The 19468-nt window shown below is 40.6% G+C and overlaps 1 protein-coding gene across 4 annotated transcripts in view; it reads right to left on the bottom strand.

Annotated features, from left to right (window-relative positions):
* SRPK2 (SRSF protein kinase 2) overlaps nucleotides 1-19194 on the bottom strand; it is a 195240-nt gene extending 176046 nt beyond the window's left edge. For all 4 annotated transcript variants that reach the window (XM_054988356.1, XM_054988357.1, XM_054988359.1 and 1 more), the window contains exons 1-2: nucleotides 19094-19194; nucleotides 18853-18937 (exon numbers count right to left, since the gene is read on the bottom strand). In XM_054988356.1, the coding sequence (XP_054844331.1) occupies nucleotides 18853-18937; nucleotides 19094-19109 (101 nt within the window). In that variant the 5' untranslated portion in view covers nucleotides 19110-19194. The remainder of the gene's footprint in view (nucleotides 1-18852; nucleotides 18938-19093) is intronic.
* Nucleotides 19195-19468: the final 274 nt, after the last annotated feature.

Below are 19468 nucleotides of genomic sequence, written 5' to 3'. Positions count from 1 at the left end.
TCACACAATCATACCAGCGCAGGTGCCAATTCCCCTTCCTGGATGCAGACGCTGAGACGTATCCTGTGTACTCTAAAAAATGGCTTTGGGGAAGGAAAGAGGGGGCTGCACTGGGAAAGGGAAAGTATCCTTGGTATGAGATCTGAAATATTTACCTCTTTTCTGAGCCTATGCAATACTTCATGACTTAATGGTATCAAACATTAGGCTGTTCTATTTTGTCCAAACTTTTCTCAGTATCCACTGACTGAGTTACTTGATAGTAATTAATAATATTGGGTAGTTTTATTCCACCTTTAAGATATTGCTAGCATAATATAAATCCAGATAAGCTCAAACTCAGTCTGTGCCACAGAGGTGAATAATCAAGGTATAAGAAAATATTAAGCCAAAAAAAAACCCTAAGGTTAAATATTTATTTTAAAACCTGAAATACTGTCAATCAATATAGATGTCAACTAAATCATCTTTCAAGTTGGCTTTCACTTTTTCCATCAGTTTAACTGCACCAGCTGAATAAGAAACCCAAACTCAGGCATTTTCCATGGTATCTTGCATGCTTAGAGTAGGTTTCATTACACTTTTGACAGTAGTAATCAAGTCGAGTGTCTGCTGGCTAATAAGTTTAAAAGGATGAAAAGAAACGGACCATTGGATACTCACCGTGAAGGGTCCTTCTCCTCTGAGGAAAGGAGGACATCTTGATGGGGTGATTCCCACCCTCCATTCAGGGAGGAAGGAAGAAGTTTTCTACTTCCTGTCTTCCTAGTGGGAGTCACCCTTTTTTCAGTTTTGGCAACTCTGAAAACAGTTATAGCATTATAATTATAAATACGACACTCCAGAATTGAATAACAAGGAGAAAGGAGAGTAGCAAACATGTTAAGGAGAAACAACTGAACAGGAAGTGAATTTGTCAGACAGAAGAGAGTGAAAAGACTTTGGGAGGGGCAAGATGTCCTCCTTTCCTCAGAGGAGAAGGACCCTTCACGGTGAGTATCCAATGGTCCGTTCTCCCTCTGAGAAGGAGTACATCTTGATAGGACCTCCAAGAGCAGTGTCCCTATTTTCTGGGTGGGTCATTGTCATCTGGTCATAAGATATGTTGTAATACTCTTCTGCCAAACGCTGTATCTGCTGAGTCATAAATGTTCGGCTTATAGTGTTTAACAAAGGTAGATACAGATGACCAAGTAGCTGCCTTGCAAATCTCTTCGTACTGAGTGAGTAGTAATCCTAGCCGGTATGTCTAGTTTTGGAATTTTGCAAGCTTCAATGATGCATGCCTTGAGGTTACTGCTAATGGCAGATTTAGACATCCTCATTCCTTTATTCGGTGAGGATATAGAGAAAAATAAGGAAGCAGTTTTCCAGATTTGCTTTGTTCTACAAAGAAATGCTTTTAGAATAAGTCTTATGTCCAGAGTATGCCACATTTCTTCTTTGGGATGAAAAGTATTTGGTCAACTGATAGTAGGCATAATTCCAGTGATCTGTGGGAGAGATCACTTTTGGTATGAAGGACCACTTTGTCCTAGTGTAAGATACGTAGCTCAAGCTAATTAACAGGGCACCCGGTTCCAATACCCTTCTTGCAGATGTAACTGCGGTAAGGAACGAAGTGTTCAGCCACTTAAGAGGAATTTCCTTAATAGGCTCTCAAAAAGGTGTCTGGTAACAGCAGACAGAACTGTATGCAATTTCCAAGGCAGAAATTGGTGAACCTGTGGTGGGTCCTTCAGAGTATCACACTAGAGGGAGCTACATACATGAGGCGTCTGGACAGACTCAGACCCTAGTAGCGTGGCAGCACTGTTGTTAAGACTGTGACCTGACATCTTAGGTTTGAGACAGGAAGTATAAAACTTGTTCCTGCCTCCCTGGCTAGAGGGTGGGAATCACCCCATCAAGATGTCCTCCGCCTCAGAGAAAGAAAGACTGGTTCATGCTATACAAACAAAATTTGGCTTTGCTAGATTTTAGGGAGACTGAACAAACAAAGGAAAAGTCTCCATATATAAAGACAAATGAATCAAGAGAAGGAAATCTCCAAGGAGACCAGTAACAATCTAATTACTGGTCATATAGATTATTATCAAAGTGCGAATGCTCACGTGCAATATAATTAAAGTGCAATCATCAACATTATACATTCAGTTTAGAGTTTTGATCACATTCAATCAGGGTAACAATTAAACAAAATTCAATGCAAGGTAAGTCCATGTGAAAGGTAAGTCCTACTGTTCATATAGTCCCAGTAACCTTTGTCTTTTCTTTTTGCTTTGCAATAACAAAAAATATGCCACAGTGGACTCTCACTCCATCCAAAATATTATCAGTAGAGCAGCTGAGACCCAAAGAGTTGGCAACAGGCCTGCTAGCTATGAAAACTGCCCGTTTTGAAAATCTTCATCATTGGCCAATATTCATTGCTTCTCTCATCAATCATTCAGAATAATGCATTGGTAGAAATCTGTGTCCCAGACATATTCAATATATATAATCTTACTTTTTATGTATTAATTCATTTTAAATATTTAAAAACCATTTCTTTTATCTGTATTTAACTTGGCTGATCTCTTGACTGTAATAAAATCTGGGTGAATGTATTTTACCCTGTTCATCATGACAAAATCAAGCAAACTTTAAATGAATTATTTGGTGTATTAAAAGTGGAGGTCTTACTAAGAGTTTTGATATGAGACATCATGAAGCAAACACCTCTTAAGCAACTTTATTCCACATCAACATTCCTATGTCTAGAACCTATGGCTAACTCTGGGTCAAGCTAAACGTGCAAGTTTTTAAAGAGCTCAGCCTGACCCAAATTGGGTTTCCGCAGCCATACAGCAGTTAAAAAGTAAATGGCTGTTAAATATAAAGGAGAGTCCAAACAGCCTCAGAACACTGCCACAGGAGGGAGGCTCCCCCCACCATCAATCCATGTCAAAATAGCACAGGGTGAGTTCCACCCTCCCATAGCCCCCGTTTTTACGGCTCCAGGTGCACTGAATACTCTACATTGAGCAGAAAAAACAGGGGGAAACCTATTTTGACATGGGGAAACGGCTTGGGGGGAAGGAAGGAGCCCCTCGTCCCCCTACCACCACCATCACAGCAGAGGCATTCCATGGCCATTTGGTCTCTCCTTTATTTTTTAACAGCTATTCCCCAAAGCTGCCATGTCAATGCAGGAACTCAGATTGGGAACCCAGGCCCAACACTAAAAACCTGCACGTTTAGCTTGACCCTTTGTCTTTAAAGGAGCACACAGAATACCCCTTTCATACTCCTGCTGAGCCTGTACTTCTTGGGAAGCAACAAAGCATTACGCAACATGCTACAGATGAAACCCTATTGTTTCTTTCTAGACTGTGATGTGCTACTGAACCCAGGATCTGAAAAAAAAACATGTAAGTAGTGCATCAATATCTTATTTATTTATTTATTTTATTCAATTTATATCCTGCCTTCCCCACAAGATGGGCTCAGGGAGGCTAACAACATTAAAAAATACATTAAAATCACAAAAACATAAAATCAACAATAATTTTTTTAAAAATCATTAAAATAGTCCAGGAGCAGGCTATTTAGCCAAATATTGGGAGTCCGTATACGGGCATAGCAGATGGCCGAGGGCAGCCCCAGAAGAAGTGGTGGTCTTAGATGGAAGAAGGAGGACACCCGCTGGCACTCAGCCAAAGGCCCGGTGGAACATCTCCGTTTTACAGGCCCTGCGAAACTGTAACAGGTCCCGCAGGGCCTGGATCTCCAGCAGGAGAGCGTTCCACCAGGCCGGGGCCAGGGCAGAAAAAGCCCTGGCCCTGGTTGAGGCCTTCGGGCCGGGGACCACCAGGAGTTGCTTGTCTGCAGAGCATAACACCTTACAGGGGACGTAATGGAAGAGGCGGTCCCGCAGGTATGCAGGTCCCAGTCCATGAAGGGCTTTAAACACCAAGGTTAACACCTTGAACCGGATCCGGAACTCCACTGGGAGCCAGTGCAGCTGGCACAGCAACAATGCCCATCTCTAATAAAAGACTTGCTAATTTCTTCATCAAGAAAATATAGTGAGAAATCCACAAGCAGCACATTAACTAACTGGCTTGGGAAGCATATTAGCTAAGAGAAAAGTTGACAATTCTGCTGAATGAACATAAACGTCACAGTATGGCAAGGAAGAGTTATTTAATAAGCTGCCTTTCTGCTAACAGAGTCCAAGGCAGCGCACAATTAGTAAAAATACAGAACACAATACAGAACTAAACCAAATTAAAAGTAATCATGCACCAAAAAAGCAAATAAAACCAACTTAGCCATAAGCAACAAATAAAAACAATACAAAACAGAGGATAATATTATTTAAAATCAATCTGAAACCAAAGAAGCCCCAAACTACCACCACCACCACCACATTTTTAGAACATATCTACTATGACTATATTTGTCCAAAAAAGCTGAAGGATGATCAAAGTATTTTTTTAACATCACCAATAATTCACTGATTTTGGCACTCAGCTCTAAAAGGAATGAGGTTGGATCCTACAGCTTCCTTCTATTGGGTTAGATCCTAGGACTCTCATCTGCCAAGTCTTCTGTTGCCAGAGAAGATTTCCTCTGACAGAAAAAGACTTGGCAGAAATTAGCAACAGGTGTGAGAATATGGCTCGGCATCTGTTTGGCATGCAGCGGATCCCAGCTTCAATCCCCAGCTAAAAGAATCAGTCAGTAGGTGATGTGAAAAGTTTTGCTCCCAAAGCCCTAGAAAGCCACAGCCAGTCAATACTAACTGTGAGACTTATGGTGTAACTCAGTATTGGACAGCTTCATGTTTTTATGGGATCCAGCCCATTGTTATGTGCTTACTAACAGCATTGTTCTACGATATGAAAACCAGAAACCAGTAAAGAAAGCCAATACAAGTAATCAGTTCATCTAAAGTATTACTTTTTTTTTAAAGTTTTTTATTGGATTAGAAATCATTAAATTGTACATTATAGTCAATTTCCTTTAATTTTCCCAATTCTAACCCCCTCCCTTTCCCCCCCTTTTGTTGACTTCCAACAGTTTTCCAACCCTTTGTCCCTTTTCCCTTACTCATTTCAAATTTATTCTATCTATCAAACATTAGCTTTCACTTTCTTCTAAGCTTATCTATATAACACAGTGCTTCCTCTGTCTTCCTACTTACTTTTACAAATAGATAATGCATAACTAAATAATACATTCTTGGCATATATTCTTTTAATAATAGTCATTTAACTAATTTTGGTACTCTATACTCTATCTTATAATCTCATCTTCAATATGGGACAAACAATTTATCCCTCATTTAGCATAATTTTAGATACTTCTATAAACAATACATTCAATATTTGTTTATTGTTTATTGCTTTTCCGGCCGAAGCCATAAGCCATACAAACACCAACAAAATATGAACTGTACACTTGAACATACCCAATTCACACAGACATAACTCGTCATTATCACTTTAAACTATCTAAGCTCATGAAGATTTTGTTTCTTTATCACCGTGGCTAAAAAGGAAGCCACTATAGCAGAGGTTTGATTGTCAGGAAAGTTATCAGACAGTAGCACTGAGATTGCCCAAGGAAGGAAGGGAAGCTTTTCTTTTAACATAATAGGAATAATAAATCTCTCTCTTTCCTTACTCCACTTAGGGCAAAAAACTATTATATGATCCAAGGTCTCTAACTTTCCTTGTCCACAGTCACAAACTCGTTCAGAATAAGGGAGTCCAGAGAAACGACCAGAAAGCACTTTAGAGGGGAAGGAGTTAAGTCTAGCCAATGTGAAGGCTCTGCGTTGAGCTGGAATCTTTAAAGAATAGCAATAAGATGGAATAGCCTCTGGGGGTGAAAGTCCCAGGGATAAGCCCGAACATGTACGCCTGGCTCTCTGGAGAGTACTGCTGTAATCGAGATCCTTTAGTTTTAATTTTATAACTCTTAGGGCCTCATTTGACTGTAAAGATGTTATATCAATATCCAGAATTTTTAGTTTCTGGTTAATTAAATTAGTTCGGCTACTCTTATAGGTATCCTGCGGGATCAAGTGTGCAAAACCTACTTTCCCTGAATTGTCCTTGTAAATTTCCTTGTTCAAGAACAACTTAAAGGCTGTAATCCATGCTCTCTTCTCAATTGAGGGTTGGGCGAATTCGACTCTAAGTGCAGTACCTGCTACGCATCTCGGGACTGCCGCTATCTCCCTCAAAAATGTGTGTAGAGGGGTGTCAAGGTTGTCGGATACACCTTCAATCCACACTCCACACCCATAAAGTATCTGTGGGATAACCTTAGCATTAAAAATCCTAATGGCTGCTGGTATATGTTTTGCTCCTTTGGAGTAAAAGAATTTTTTAATTGCCATTGATGAGATGTTTGCAGCCTTCAGAGCAGCCTGAATATGTGGTTTCCATGATAGATTGTAGTTAAAAGTGATACCAAGATAACTAAAGGAGGGGACTCTCTCCAAAGCCCCTCCCAGTACTCTTATCGATTTGGGGCCGTTATGGAAGGACCTGGAAAATCTCAGGACTTTTGATTTAGCATAATTAACTTTAAGTTCCTCATTATTACAATATGTAATAAATGCGTTAATTAGTGATTTTAAACCTAGTTCTGTTTTGGAGATAAGGAGAGCATCGTCTGCGTATAAAAGAATCGAAATTGGAGTATTTGCTAGATAAGGGGGGTGTCTGGTATGTGATTTCACAAATGGAATCATGTCATTAATGAATAGATTAAATAAGGATGGAGCCAGCAAACAACCTTGTTTCACACCTTTATCGGTTTGAAAACTTGGAGTTAATTGACCCTGCCGGTTGTACCTAATTTGGGCGGAAGTGTCAGTATATAAGTTCGTTATTAAATATAAAAGTCTTTTATCTATTACATTCAATATAAGTCAACCAATTTAACTTATACTCTATATGTTACTTTTTCTGCACATCTTATCTTCGTACTGTTTTAATTATATAATTCCTCCATTATGCAGCTATCCACCAAAAACAGTCAACCAATTTGACCCATATATACCTCCAACCTAAGTCAATCAATTTAACATATAGTCTGTACATTACTATGTATTTTTCCCACCTTGCTTAAGTTTCTTCATTGCAATTATAAAATATCTCCATTATACAATTATTGCCAGAAATTAGTTTCTATCCTTATAATTAGTTAATTTCTATCATTATAATTCTTATAATAACACCTATAATACTTAATACTATATATACTAGTCAAATAAAATAGTTGCTTAGAAATTCTCATTTAACTCTCCGCCCCCCGGTAAAGTCACCTCCCTCTACTTTTATTGTATTTCAGTAATTTTCAAACTGCCACAGTTCTCCTCCCACCTCCCATTTTTTCACTAAATATTGTTTCAGCTTCTCCCAGTCCGTGTTAAACTGTCCTGGATCAAGGTCTCTCAGTTTCCTTGTCATTTTGTCCGTTTCCGCCATGTACAGCAATTTATAAATCCAGTCCTCGATAGTTGGCACTTCTTGCACTTTCCACTTTTGCGCGTACAAAAGTCTAGCCGCTGCTGTCATGTAAAATAGCAATGTGCTGGAATGTCCTCCATTCCCAAGTTCAGTAGCAGGAGTTCTGGGTTCTTATTAATTTGAAATTGTAAAATCTCACTTATTACTCTTATTATTTCCCCCCAGTACTGCCTAGCTACCTCACAAGTCCACCACATATGATACAAAGATCCCTCATGCTTTTTACATTTCCAGCATTTATTAGACGTGTTCAAATTCCCAAGCGCAATTTTCTTTGGTGTCATATACCAACGATAAATCATTTTGTAGACATTCTCTTTGATATTGGTGCATGTCGTGATCTTCAACGTATTTTTCCACAAGTATTCCCACGCCTCCATTGTTATTTCCTTATTGAAATTTATAGCCCACTTCACCATTTGCACTTTAACTGTCTCATCTTCAGTATACCACTTTAACAACACTTTATAAACCTTAGAGATTTCCTTTTTGTCCTCTTGTAGAATTACCTCCTCTAATTCCGAATTCTCCGTTCTTATCCCTCCCTTCACACAGTCCGAGTTATAAAGATCTCTAATCTGTCTATATTGAAACCAGTCGTAACTTGGAGACAGCTCGTCTTGCGTCTTTATTCTTAATTTAGAAGATGCTATTCGTATTATCTCCTTGTACGTTAAACACTGTTGTTCATTATCGACAGTTCTCAGATCTATTACTTCGTAAAGTTAATCTAAAGTATTACTTAAGTTGTGCAACCAATAGAAGACGAAAATGCTGGGCATTAGCACTTCATTTCAGGCTTGCTCCCTAGATAGAACAATACACGTGATAAGAATCAACTTGGAAGGGTAGCAGCTCCATCACTTTCCTTTATCATCCAAGTCTTCACAGAACTCCTGTAAATTCATCATAAATTTTAAAAAGCTATTAAAAGTTTTGCTGATTGATCATTCTCTTTCCAGACATGCTCAGCAAGTTTCACTCCAGCAATCGCATGCTGCCATCAAGGTATTTTGATACAAGAGATGGTTTGCTTCATGGGCTTGTACAGATATGACTAGCGCTGTTACTACCATCTATTTACTATAGCCTTGCTTATGGTCAGTTTGGGAATCACTGATTTAACATATTATGTACATCAGTAAACAGACGACCAGCTTAGGCTGCACATCTGGCTGCTTTTTGAAGAAAGGATAGAAATACCATGTTATAAATGGTGAGTTAGCACAAGCATTTAGCTTCCAAGTAATATCAACATCATTTATTTCATTGACCTCCCGTAATAGGCTTCCTAAACCGTAATAAATGAAAACTGACTGATGACCTGTATACCAAACCGGAAATATCAAGAAAAATATAACTGGAAATATACACACACACTTTCTGGTGATATTAGCACAACTGTCCACAACTATTCTTTAATTTCTTTTATTACAAAAATGGAACAAGTTAATGTGAAAACAGAAAGTTAACTACAGGACAGGACAGTGCTTTCAAATCGATTCTTTTTCCCAACCCAATTTCAACAAAACGTGGGTACAAAATTGCAATCCCTTCAGCACAGAAGTTTAAAGAAACTGCTTTAATAGTGAGCTACATTTAAATTGCTTACTGAATACGTTCATATTGAACACTAATGTTTCCATACCTTCTTGATGTATGCTTTAAATTAATAAACCATTTTAAAACAATGAGAATTCCAACAGAGTATGACAATAGGGACTTCCGACCAGGGTGGATAAAAATCAATTATTATTTTTTTAAAAAATCAAAGGAATTAGATTTTTTAATTTAAATTGGATTTTTTTAATAAAATGTTTTTGAGTGTATTTAAGATACACTATAGTCCAAAGGTTGTTCATCATGAAATAAGGATTAATTTTTAATTATGTAGCATGAGGCTGTATATTCATGCAATGTTTAAATTTATTGGTAAGTGAATTCCATTAATTAATTCATAATGTCATGTTCTTCCAGAGGTTTCTATAAGATTATTGGGCAGTTTTTCTATTTAGAAGATATTATCACAGATGCTTGGTTTTACAGCAGGGTGGATAAAAATCAATGATTTTTTTAAAAAAAATCAAAAAAATCAGATTTTTTTTATTTAAATCGGATTTTTTAAATTTAAATTGGATTTTTTTAAATAAAATGCTTTTTGAGGAAAATATATTACCATCCAAAGGTTATTCCATCATGAAATAAAGATTAGTTTTTAATTACGTAGAATAAGGCTGTATATGTTTAATTTTTTTGGTAAATAAATTCCATTAATCCATTCACAATGTCATGCTCTTCCAGAGGTTTTTGTAAGATTATTGGGCAGTTTCTCTGCCTACAAGATATTATCACAGATGCTTGGTTTTGCAGTTCTCAAAACTGAATTTGTGTCAGCTCAGCAGAGATCACATGCCTCTTCTTCACAGCAAAAATGTTATAACATGAACAGAGTTGAGAAAAAGACCTTAATCCTATTGTTCTACAAACCTATGAAGACAGAATCAACCCCTTCAGTGCTAAGTTTCAAGAAGTTCAGTGAATAGAAACAATATTTTTCTGATTGTTTGGAGTGGAATAGATCTGCACAAGAAGAAACTAAGTGTGAGGAGGGAGGGGCAAGCAGAACACAACGAAAGTGAAACTTTCTTTAGAGCATGCTTTGAAGTTGAGGCTGGCTATCAAGTTTACTCAGTGCTTAAGAGTAAACAGAGGTCCAGTTTGCTGAAGACCCGGACAATTCTTACAGAAGACAATCAGAACGCACCTGGTGTGAGCATGTAAAGCATGCTCTAAAGAAACTTTAAATTCTCTGAAAATGAATGGGCAAGGTCTGGCTCCAGCTTCCTCCATGTCATAAGCCCACCAGCCAATAAAGTGGTCAACACTCGCTATAGGATAGTGAAGAGGACCATGGCTGCTCCCTCAGGAGGTGTTGCAGCGTCATTTGGTAGCCCTGCTCTCGGCTGGAAAACCAGGCGGCTCTCAGCATCCAGTGTGTCCAGTCCGAATTCTTTCATGCCCAGGATGAAGTGAGTTTTTACTCACGAAACGGGTCAATGGTACTTGCCTGCACATCCCCGTCGGCGTTTTTTGAATAATTTAAATTATTGGACTGTGAATGATACAACACCTCTCTATGACTCTCCACCTTCGGCTTTCCATCAAAATAAGACCCTTGGCACTTTAAATGAATGTAATGAACTGTACGGACGACAAAGACTTTTCAATGATAGGTGTACTGAATATGACCATATTGTGTATTTTTGTATTGTGAATTTATTAACTGTACAATTGCACTACTGCACTTTTGCACTTTCATATGATATACAGAATATACAACTATTGTGAATTGGTTCCCTGGTGTTGTTGTTTTTTCCCTGCATTTGACGTTCCAGGGTTGCCCGTATTTTTCCTCCTATTAAAGTTATACCAGCAAGAATTAGTCTTTATGTAGAAAACTATGATTTAAATCAAGCCTTACTGACTAGTGATTTAAATCGTGATTTAAATCGTGATTTAAATCAGTTTGATTTAAATCAAATCCACCCTGTTTCACAGTTCTCAAAACTGTGAATTTGTGTCTGCAGAGATCACGTTTCTTCTTCACAGCAAAAAGGTTATAAAATAAACATACACAGTTGAGAAAAAGACCTTAATCTCATTGTTCCTTTGCAAATCTATGTACACAGAACCAACCCCTTACCTCTTAAGTGCTAAGTTTCAAAAACTGCAATGAATAGAAGATTGTTGGGAGTGGAACAGAGCTGCACAAGAAGCTAAGTGTGAGGAGTCTTTATGTGGAAAACCATGATTAAAATCTAGTCTTACAGACTAGTGATTTAAATCGTGATTAAATCGTGATTTAAATCCATTTGATTTTAATCAGATCCATCCAGCTTCTGAGATTAATTTTTTTAGTAGCTAAAAGAAACAAAATTCTAGCACATAAGCCTTACAATTATGTTGTATTTACTGACCTTCAAAAGTAAACTAGTTTCAATACAAGAAGATTTTCATTCCAATAGAAGCAATCACGAATAGCTTATTACTATCAGATTCACAATATACATGGATCAAATATCTATCTATTTAACAAAATAGACACTATCATTTTGGTTGGGACTCAAATGGCTTCTTGCCCAAGCAGGAGACAATTCTCTGTTCTTGCAAGGCCCCCCCACCCACCCAATTTTCCCATGGATTTCCTTCTAGATGCAGCTGTCCCCCATGTCACACTTTATACCATTCTAGAAGGTTCCCCTCTGGAAGTGTCTCTCAAGGGCCCGAGGGTCTGAAGCAGGACAGGGGCAGGAGGAAGGCCCTTTATTCCGAGCAGAACTCCACTAGTGCATCTCTGGTTCTCACATACTGTAAATCAAAATCCAGCCAATAGTTATCTTGTATGTATTTTGAAAAAAAAATTCAACAGAAATCTTGATACTGTTCATTTTAATAAAATGCTCAGAGAGAAAAAATGAGCAGCTAATAAGCACATCCATCTCAAAATATCTCCAGAGGTTCAATCAACTAGAGTTTTCCAAAGACTGACTATTTCAACCTTTTGAGTTAAAACTCATTAATTTTTTATTTTATTTACTTCATTCACATCCCATCTTTCATTCAATGGGAACCCCAAGTGCCTTACATAAATCTCCTCTCCTTCATTTTATCCTCACAACAACCCTGTTAGGCTGACAGAAAGTGACTGGGCCGAGGTCACCCAGCAAACTTCTGTAGCAGAGTAGGAATTCGAACCTAGCTCTCCTAGATCCTAGTCCAGCGATGGCGAACCTATGGCATGCGTGCCACAGCTGGCACGCAGAGCCCTCTCTGTGAGCACACAAGCTAAGTCACCGATCGCTAGGTCCAGGGCTCATTTGGAGGGGGAACGTCTGGAACGGCGTTCCAGTAGCTCTGAGCAGAGATCACATGGGTTTTGGCCCTGCCCACGTGATTCCTTTTCCTCAAGGCTGCCTCCCTGCTGCCCAGCTCTTTAGCAGCAGGAAGCGGAGGCAGCAGCCGGGCTGCTGGCCGGGGCTGGCTTTCTAAAGAAGAGTAAGCTGCTTTGATTTAACTTGCTTTACTTTCAGTCGTGGCTCGGGAGGGAGGGAGGGAGGGAGGGAGGGAGGGAGTGAGAGAGAGAGAGAGAGAGAGAGAGAGAGAGAGAGAGAGAGATGTTAATTAGTTTGGACAACTGTATGAGTTGTTTTTTCTTAACTAAAACCTCAGTATTCAGGTTTAATTGCAGTGTTGGCACTTTGAAATAAATAAGTTGGTTTTGTGTTGCAGTTTGGGCACTCAGGCTCAAAAAGGTTCGCCATCACTGTCCTAGTCCAACATTAACCACTACACATCTCCATATCACTGCTCCGTTTAATATAAGAAGGCCGTATGGAAGCAGCACGTACAGGACCCTCATCCTCTCATCATCCTAGTGATTTTAAAAGGCTGCCTTACATTAACATGAACTTTCTGTCAATTGGTTACAGCTGATGCAAAACTCTGACTCTAGACTCTGCCAAAAATGTCTGGATTGTTTGGGTGCATTTGCACAAATGCTGCACTTATTAAGAATAGAGCTTTTTCTCCCTATAAGAAGGAATAATAAAAGGCACAATGCTCACGTGGAACAAAGAAAATGAAATGCAACCAGAGTCTAATTCCAGATGCACCCCGCTACAATGTCCCCATGCCCAGCAAGAATAACTTAATGCTATAATTACACACACAGTTTAAAACCAAGAGCAATGCCATGGCATTTTAGCCAAATTTCTCGAGAGTGTTTTAAAACAGCTGAGCAGTTTCACCATTTAGTCAAAAACAACCACCAAACAAACTCCAGCAAGAAAGGAAAGGATATTTGAAGATGTAAATGAAAGAAATGTGCTTATGCAAGTGCTGCAGCGAAGCTGCTACTTCTAGATGCAACTGAATGGACAACAATGCTGCATTTGGACAGGCTCCCTAGACACCCACACCACGAAGACTTAAGAATCTGTGCCTTGTTTTCTGCCAAGCAAGATATGTACAGCTGGCACTTTCAATTAAATAATTCAAGAATACATTTAGAGGGCAATTCACCACCTACTTATCTTGTAACAGGCCTAGCTGAGGTCTCTGGAAGCACAGCACAGCAAGGGCCAACTGAATTCTTCCTCAGTGACAACAACATATATATATATATATACAATACAGTTCATTCAGTCTTTTTAATGGATCCATTTAACAGGAATGTTAAATCAACACATGTTTAATACACACGAAGGCCCCAATCCCCAAATTAGGCAGTGAACTAATGCAATGTTAAACTATATATAACAAAAAGCATACAGATGCAAACAAAGTCTCTTAAAACAAACCACCTTAAAAGTACAAACAATGGCACAAAAACATTGCAATTAGTCCTATTTAACCAGTTATATTTAAACACTAGTAAGTGCAAATGCTGAAATAGCTTTTCAATCTGGACAAAGCATGAGACTTCAAATGAAGAAACATAAAATGTCAAATTTGTGAAAACTGCTCTCTCAGATATACAACTTTTGGCCATTTCTCCTCCCCCCCCTCCCATGAAGCAAGGAGGAAAATCTGCACTGATATGACCAGAAATTAGAGATCTCAATCTTTTCAATTCACACCCAACAGGTATTTCTCATAACTCCTGTGAGGTGGTATAAAAATGCAATAAACAGAATATATTCCACAATTTCCATGGGCCATCAAAATATTTGGGGGTGAAGTACCAGACTGTGGGAGACTTTATTGCATGTCCTTCAATTTGGGTGACAGATGTATACCAGAGGGTGCCTCATCACCCACAATATTCGAATCACCCACAATGTTTTGCCTCAGTTGAACACTATAGTCACACATACAGGGCTATAAAAGGAACGAACCCCAAACTTCACCACACACTTCCATAATCATAACTTACAAACACCACAGAGAAACTGTAAGGCTTGATTTGGTAATAAGGTTTCTCTTTTCCTCCAGAAGAACTCCCAAAACACACACTAGCAAGGCAAAGCACCGAGTACTGTAATGGTTATTGAAGATATAGGAATAGAGAATCTGGGGTGTCTTTTTTAAAGTATAAAATGCCTCAGGCCATTATTCATAAATAATTATTTCAGAGTGTGGCAAACATGACCAGGACTCTTCAAGTTACCTGTGTAGATTTGAAATGGGGCATTACTCGTAATTTATTCACAAACAAGACAAGACAGAACCTTTATTGGCATAACCGTAACAGTGTCGAAAACAAGTGGAGCCTGTTAATTGTTAAACATTCTAGACGCGCTTCTCCTCTTGTATACACGGTAAAGGAAGTTTGCCACCATTTCAGTGACTTCAACCTTGGTTGAGGCTAAAAAACTCACTATCTTACTCTCAACAGATTTGCCCTCCAGAGATTGCAGTAGGTAATCCAAATAAAATGCACGTAAATCATCATAAAATCTGCACGATAAAAGTACATGGGCTGTATCCTCGATTTCCAACATCCAACATTATTCACAAACAGTTATTTGGGGCCAATAACATACCACAGCTCCAGTGTTAACTGGAATAACCAGAGGTAGTATTCCAACCAAACACACGCTACCTACTAGGATGTCAAGCCAAGGAGAAAAAAATCCCAGAGAAAATGTGGTCTATCCAAGATGTAATGCAAGCATTACAATGCAGAAAAAGAAATACAAGATAAAGATTTTCAAATAAAAAAGGCCGAGTATAAGGCTGACACCCAACATAATCCAAAAATCAAGAGCATCTAAGTAAATATTGAAAGACGACCTGCTTCTATATGAACTTGTCCAACTAGCAAGATCTTCTTCAGGGGTGAGATGGTTAGCTCCCAGAGACTGGGCAACTTCTGTCATGGCACCTCAAACTCATTCATCTGATGCCTGCTCTTTTGAGCTTCAGACTGCAGGTGAAAGCATTTTTATTTTCCCAGGACAGCACATAAGTTTATTTCCTTATTTGCTGTTCATCATACTGTTGGGTTTTTTTAATAACATGTCATATGTACTTACATCTAAGCTATCTCAAAAACCCAATGTGCTAGTAAATGGGGTATAAAATATTTTACATTTTAAAAAATTGTAAAATAAATACAAATTGATTAGAAATTAATTTGATAAGAAAGATGACAAAGCTAACTCAAATTCAGCAAAACCTGCCCTATGAAGATACAAAGTTACAGTGATGCAAAATAAATTTTAAAATAATTATGAGCATTCAGATTTGAAGAATGGAGATGACTACTAGGGCAGCCCTAAGCAGACTTAAACCCTTCTAAACTTCAGGGCATGGTGAATCTAAAACTACACATTCTTAGAGCAGCTTACTCATTCTTGGAAAGGAAGGCCTTCCGTAAAGAGGTCAAAGATATTTTTGATATGTAAAATGTCTCATAACAATACTCAAAAGAAGGGCTCTCTAAGGGAAAACTAAAGCATATAGGCAGTGTGCTCCCAGAAAGCATTCCTTGGGGACATGAAGAAATCAGGCGGCAAAACAAAAATAGTATGAAAAATTAAACTCAAGTACAGGATATCAGTTCTTCTGTGCACAAGGTGGCCAATGGGTTTAAAAATGAAGGAACAGAAAGAAGATCTAGAATTACTTCATATTGGCAGAATAGGAGATACAGAGCAGGATATGCTCATATCCCAGTTAATGAGGGAAGTCGGTAAATGGTGCATGTTGATACAATGGAATTTTATACTTTTATGACTGGAATAACATCTGCAGAAGTTTGCAGGATCAGAAGATTTCAGAGTGATTTTTCTCACAGTGATAACAACGACCTGGCAGAACATACTAAGGCAGCCAGAAACAGGCCAGCTAAGAAGAGCGAACATGCCAACAAGAGTATCTGTATCAGACAACACAAAGAGAGCAGAAAAGACTGTAGAGATAATACCAACCACAGCAACACAAAGAATATATTTTTAAAAAAGCTTCTTTGTGGGAACTGACAGGAGAAGTAAATACAGAAGAGACTGGTCTGGTTCTCACTGAGATGGCAAAGCTCCGTCCAGGAGGTGGGGACATGAACCATTTGATGAACACACAGACACAAGAAGCTGCCTTATACCAAATCAGCCCATTAGTCCATCAAGGTCAGTATTGCTACACTGGCTGATTCCGCACACGTTGCATAATGCACTTTCAATGCACTTTATCAATCGTTTGAGGTGGATTTTTTGTTCCGCACACACAAAAATCCGTTCCAAATGACCTATAAAGAGGCTTGGAAGTGCATTATCCAACGTGTGCAGAATCACTCTATGTCAGGTCAGTACTGCTACCTACCTACCATGTCAGTGTGGTGTAGTGGCTAGAGTGTCAGAGCAGGGAGACCCAAGTTTAAATCCCCCCTCTGCCACAGAAGCTCACTGGGTGACCTTCAACCAGTCACACTCTCACAGCCTGTTCTACCTCACAGGGTTGTTGTGAGGATAAAACAGGGGAATTACGTAAGCTGCTTTGGGTCCTCATTGAGGGAAAAAGACAGGGTACAAGAAAGATAGAAATAAAAAATAAATACTCAAACTAGTAGCGGCTCTAGAGTCTTAGGAAGACATTTTTCACATCCTCTTACCTGATCTTTTTAACTGGAGATGGCAGGGACTGAACCTGGGACCTCTAGGCATGCCAAGCAAATCCTCCACCACTGAGCCACAGCCCCTCCTCATAATGCTCCTCCATACCAAAAACAACTCTCTTACAGAAAACTAGCGTGTCAAAGACAAGGGGAGGAGTGAACATGTGCCCCAACATACTATCTGCAGGGAATTTTCAGTGCAGAGGAATTTTTCAATCATGAGAGTCCACATCTGAAGTGAATAGTCCAGGCAGAGGTTTACCACCTCAGTGAGAACAAGGCATTAGCTGTTCTATTCAGGCCCTCAATGAGGAAATAAACATCTCAGGGACCAAACTACACAAAACATGGGAGAAGCATGAGCAGACATGATTAAAGATCCCTGAAGTCACATGAAGTTTGGCCTTCATTAGAATGACTTTATACAGTGATCAATCCAAACAGGATGTACATAATAAGGAACATGTGGACACTACAGTCACATGTGTATTGCAATCTATGTACTAACAAAAATCATACACTGTTGGTGTGTGTGGCGAGAATCTTCGCATCTCTACATACAAAAAGTCATACAGACTCAGTTACTTCCATCCAAGTCAAGTCAACAATGGAGGAGGAGGTTCCAGTATAAACAAAACTACACAGTAAACACACAGTAAAATGAAGCAACTTCAAAATGAGAAGTTCCATGCTCAGCCACAGATTCTTTTGGGAGCCCTACCACAAGTCATTCTTGCTCCATCTTATTACCCCATGAAAAACAGAGACCTATTTCAGAGGGGTTTTCTGTGTGAAATAAGGAAGTTCTGCTACTAGTCTTGACCCTTAAAGAGAAAGAACAAGGATAATGCAAGGCCCAGACATTAACAACCTGAAGGGTGAAGAGGTGGGTGTCACGAACACAGATAATAAGGGCTGTACATCACTCCTAAGAGGTTACATACACATCATCATAAATAGGAAGCCCAAGAGTAGGTTATGAACATGCCAACAAAGAGATTCTGCATTATATTTAACACCAAAGAAGGGTAAGAGCAGGATAAAAAAAAGTAATGCAGGAATAAAAACGTATGACAGAATAAAATCTTTAAGATGCTTACTGAGGAACGGGAAGAAAGGCTAAAGCAACAAGATTTTAACTCCCGCTCCCAAGTAAAATAGGAGTTTTGTGGCACCTTAAAGGCCCGCATGACTTTATTCCAGCATAAACATTTGCCGACTAGAGCCAACTTCATCAACCACAGTCAAAGTGAGCCCCAGTCCACAGAAGTTTACGCTGGACTAAAATCTCTTCAGGCACAGCGGGCCCCACTGCTCAGCTCCTTGAATCCGAATAAAATTGGGTAGATCTTTAAAGGTACCCAAAGAATCCTATTTTAGGGGGGGAGGGGTCAATAAATGAGCGCGGGCAGCAACGAGACTGGGAGCGCCGGAGGGGCGTTAAGGGAGGTCGGAGGGGGAGGAAAGAGACCCCCCCCCCGTGGCCAACAGGAGGCGCCTCCTCCTCACGAGGAGGCGGAAAGTGCCCGTGAGGACGGGAGCCACGAAGGCACGGCCGGCGTTTTTCCAGCCGCAGCGACGGAGGGAGGGAAGAAGTTCGGGGCTGGCCCGCGAGTGGCCCGCGCGGGAAGGGGCGAGCAGACCCGCGGCGGGTCGCCACGCGCGCCCCACACGCCACGCACCGCGCGCGCGCCCGAGGAGACTCACTTCTTGTGGTGCGGCGGGTGCTTCTCTTTCCGGCCGGCCGCCGCCGGGTGCTTGGCGCGCCGCCTTCGGGCCTGCAGGGCCAGCACTGGAGGGAGGGGGGGAGAGAGAGAGAAGAGCGCGTCAGCCGAGGCAGCGGGGCGCAGGGGCGCCTCACGCGCGGAGGGAAACGGACCTCCCCACACCCTCCCTCCGACCACCCCGGCGGGCTCCTGAGGGACACGGGCCGCCCCGCCCGCCGCACCTTTCCGGGAGCTCATGGCTTTGGGGCTCCCCCGGCCGGCCCTCCGCGTCCCGCCGCGCGCAGCCTCCTCCCGGCCGGCTCCGAGGGCAAACGCCGGGCGCCAACCCAGGAGCCGCGGCAGCCCCGTTAGCAGCTGCGCCTGCGCAGTGCTTCCCGGCCGGCGAGGGGCGGCGCTGGAGCGAGAGGGGTGGTCGCTAGGCAACCGGGAGGAGGCCGCTGGGGCGCCGGCTGAGGGGGGCCCGGCGGTGCGCTTTTCATCCCGAAGCCCGCAGGGAAATCCCGGCCTCCCGCACAGCCAGGCCGCCTCGGCGTTCAAGATCCCTTCTATGTCCGCTTTTTTTAAAGTATGGCGCACCTTAAATCAACCGGTCTGCC

This window comes from Eublepharis macularius, chromosome 9, assembly GCF_028583425.1.
Source record: "Eublepharis macularius isolate TG4126 chromosome 9, MPM_Emac_v1.0, whole genome shotgun sequence".
Classification (NCBI taxonomy): Eukaryota; Metazoa; Chordata; class Lepidosauria; order Squamata; family Eublepharidae; genus Eublepharis; species Eublepharis macularius.
Note: the sequence above shows the minus strand (reverse complement) of the source record. Positions and strands in the feature narration are given on the sequence as shown.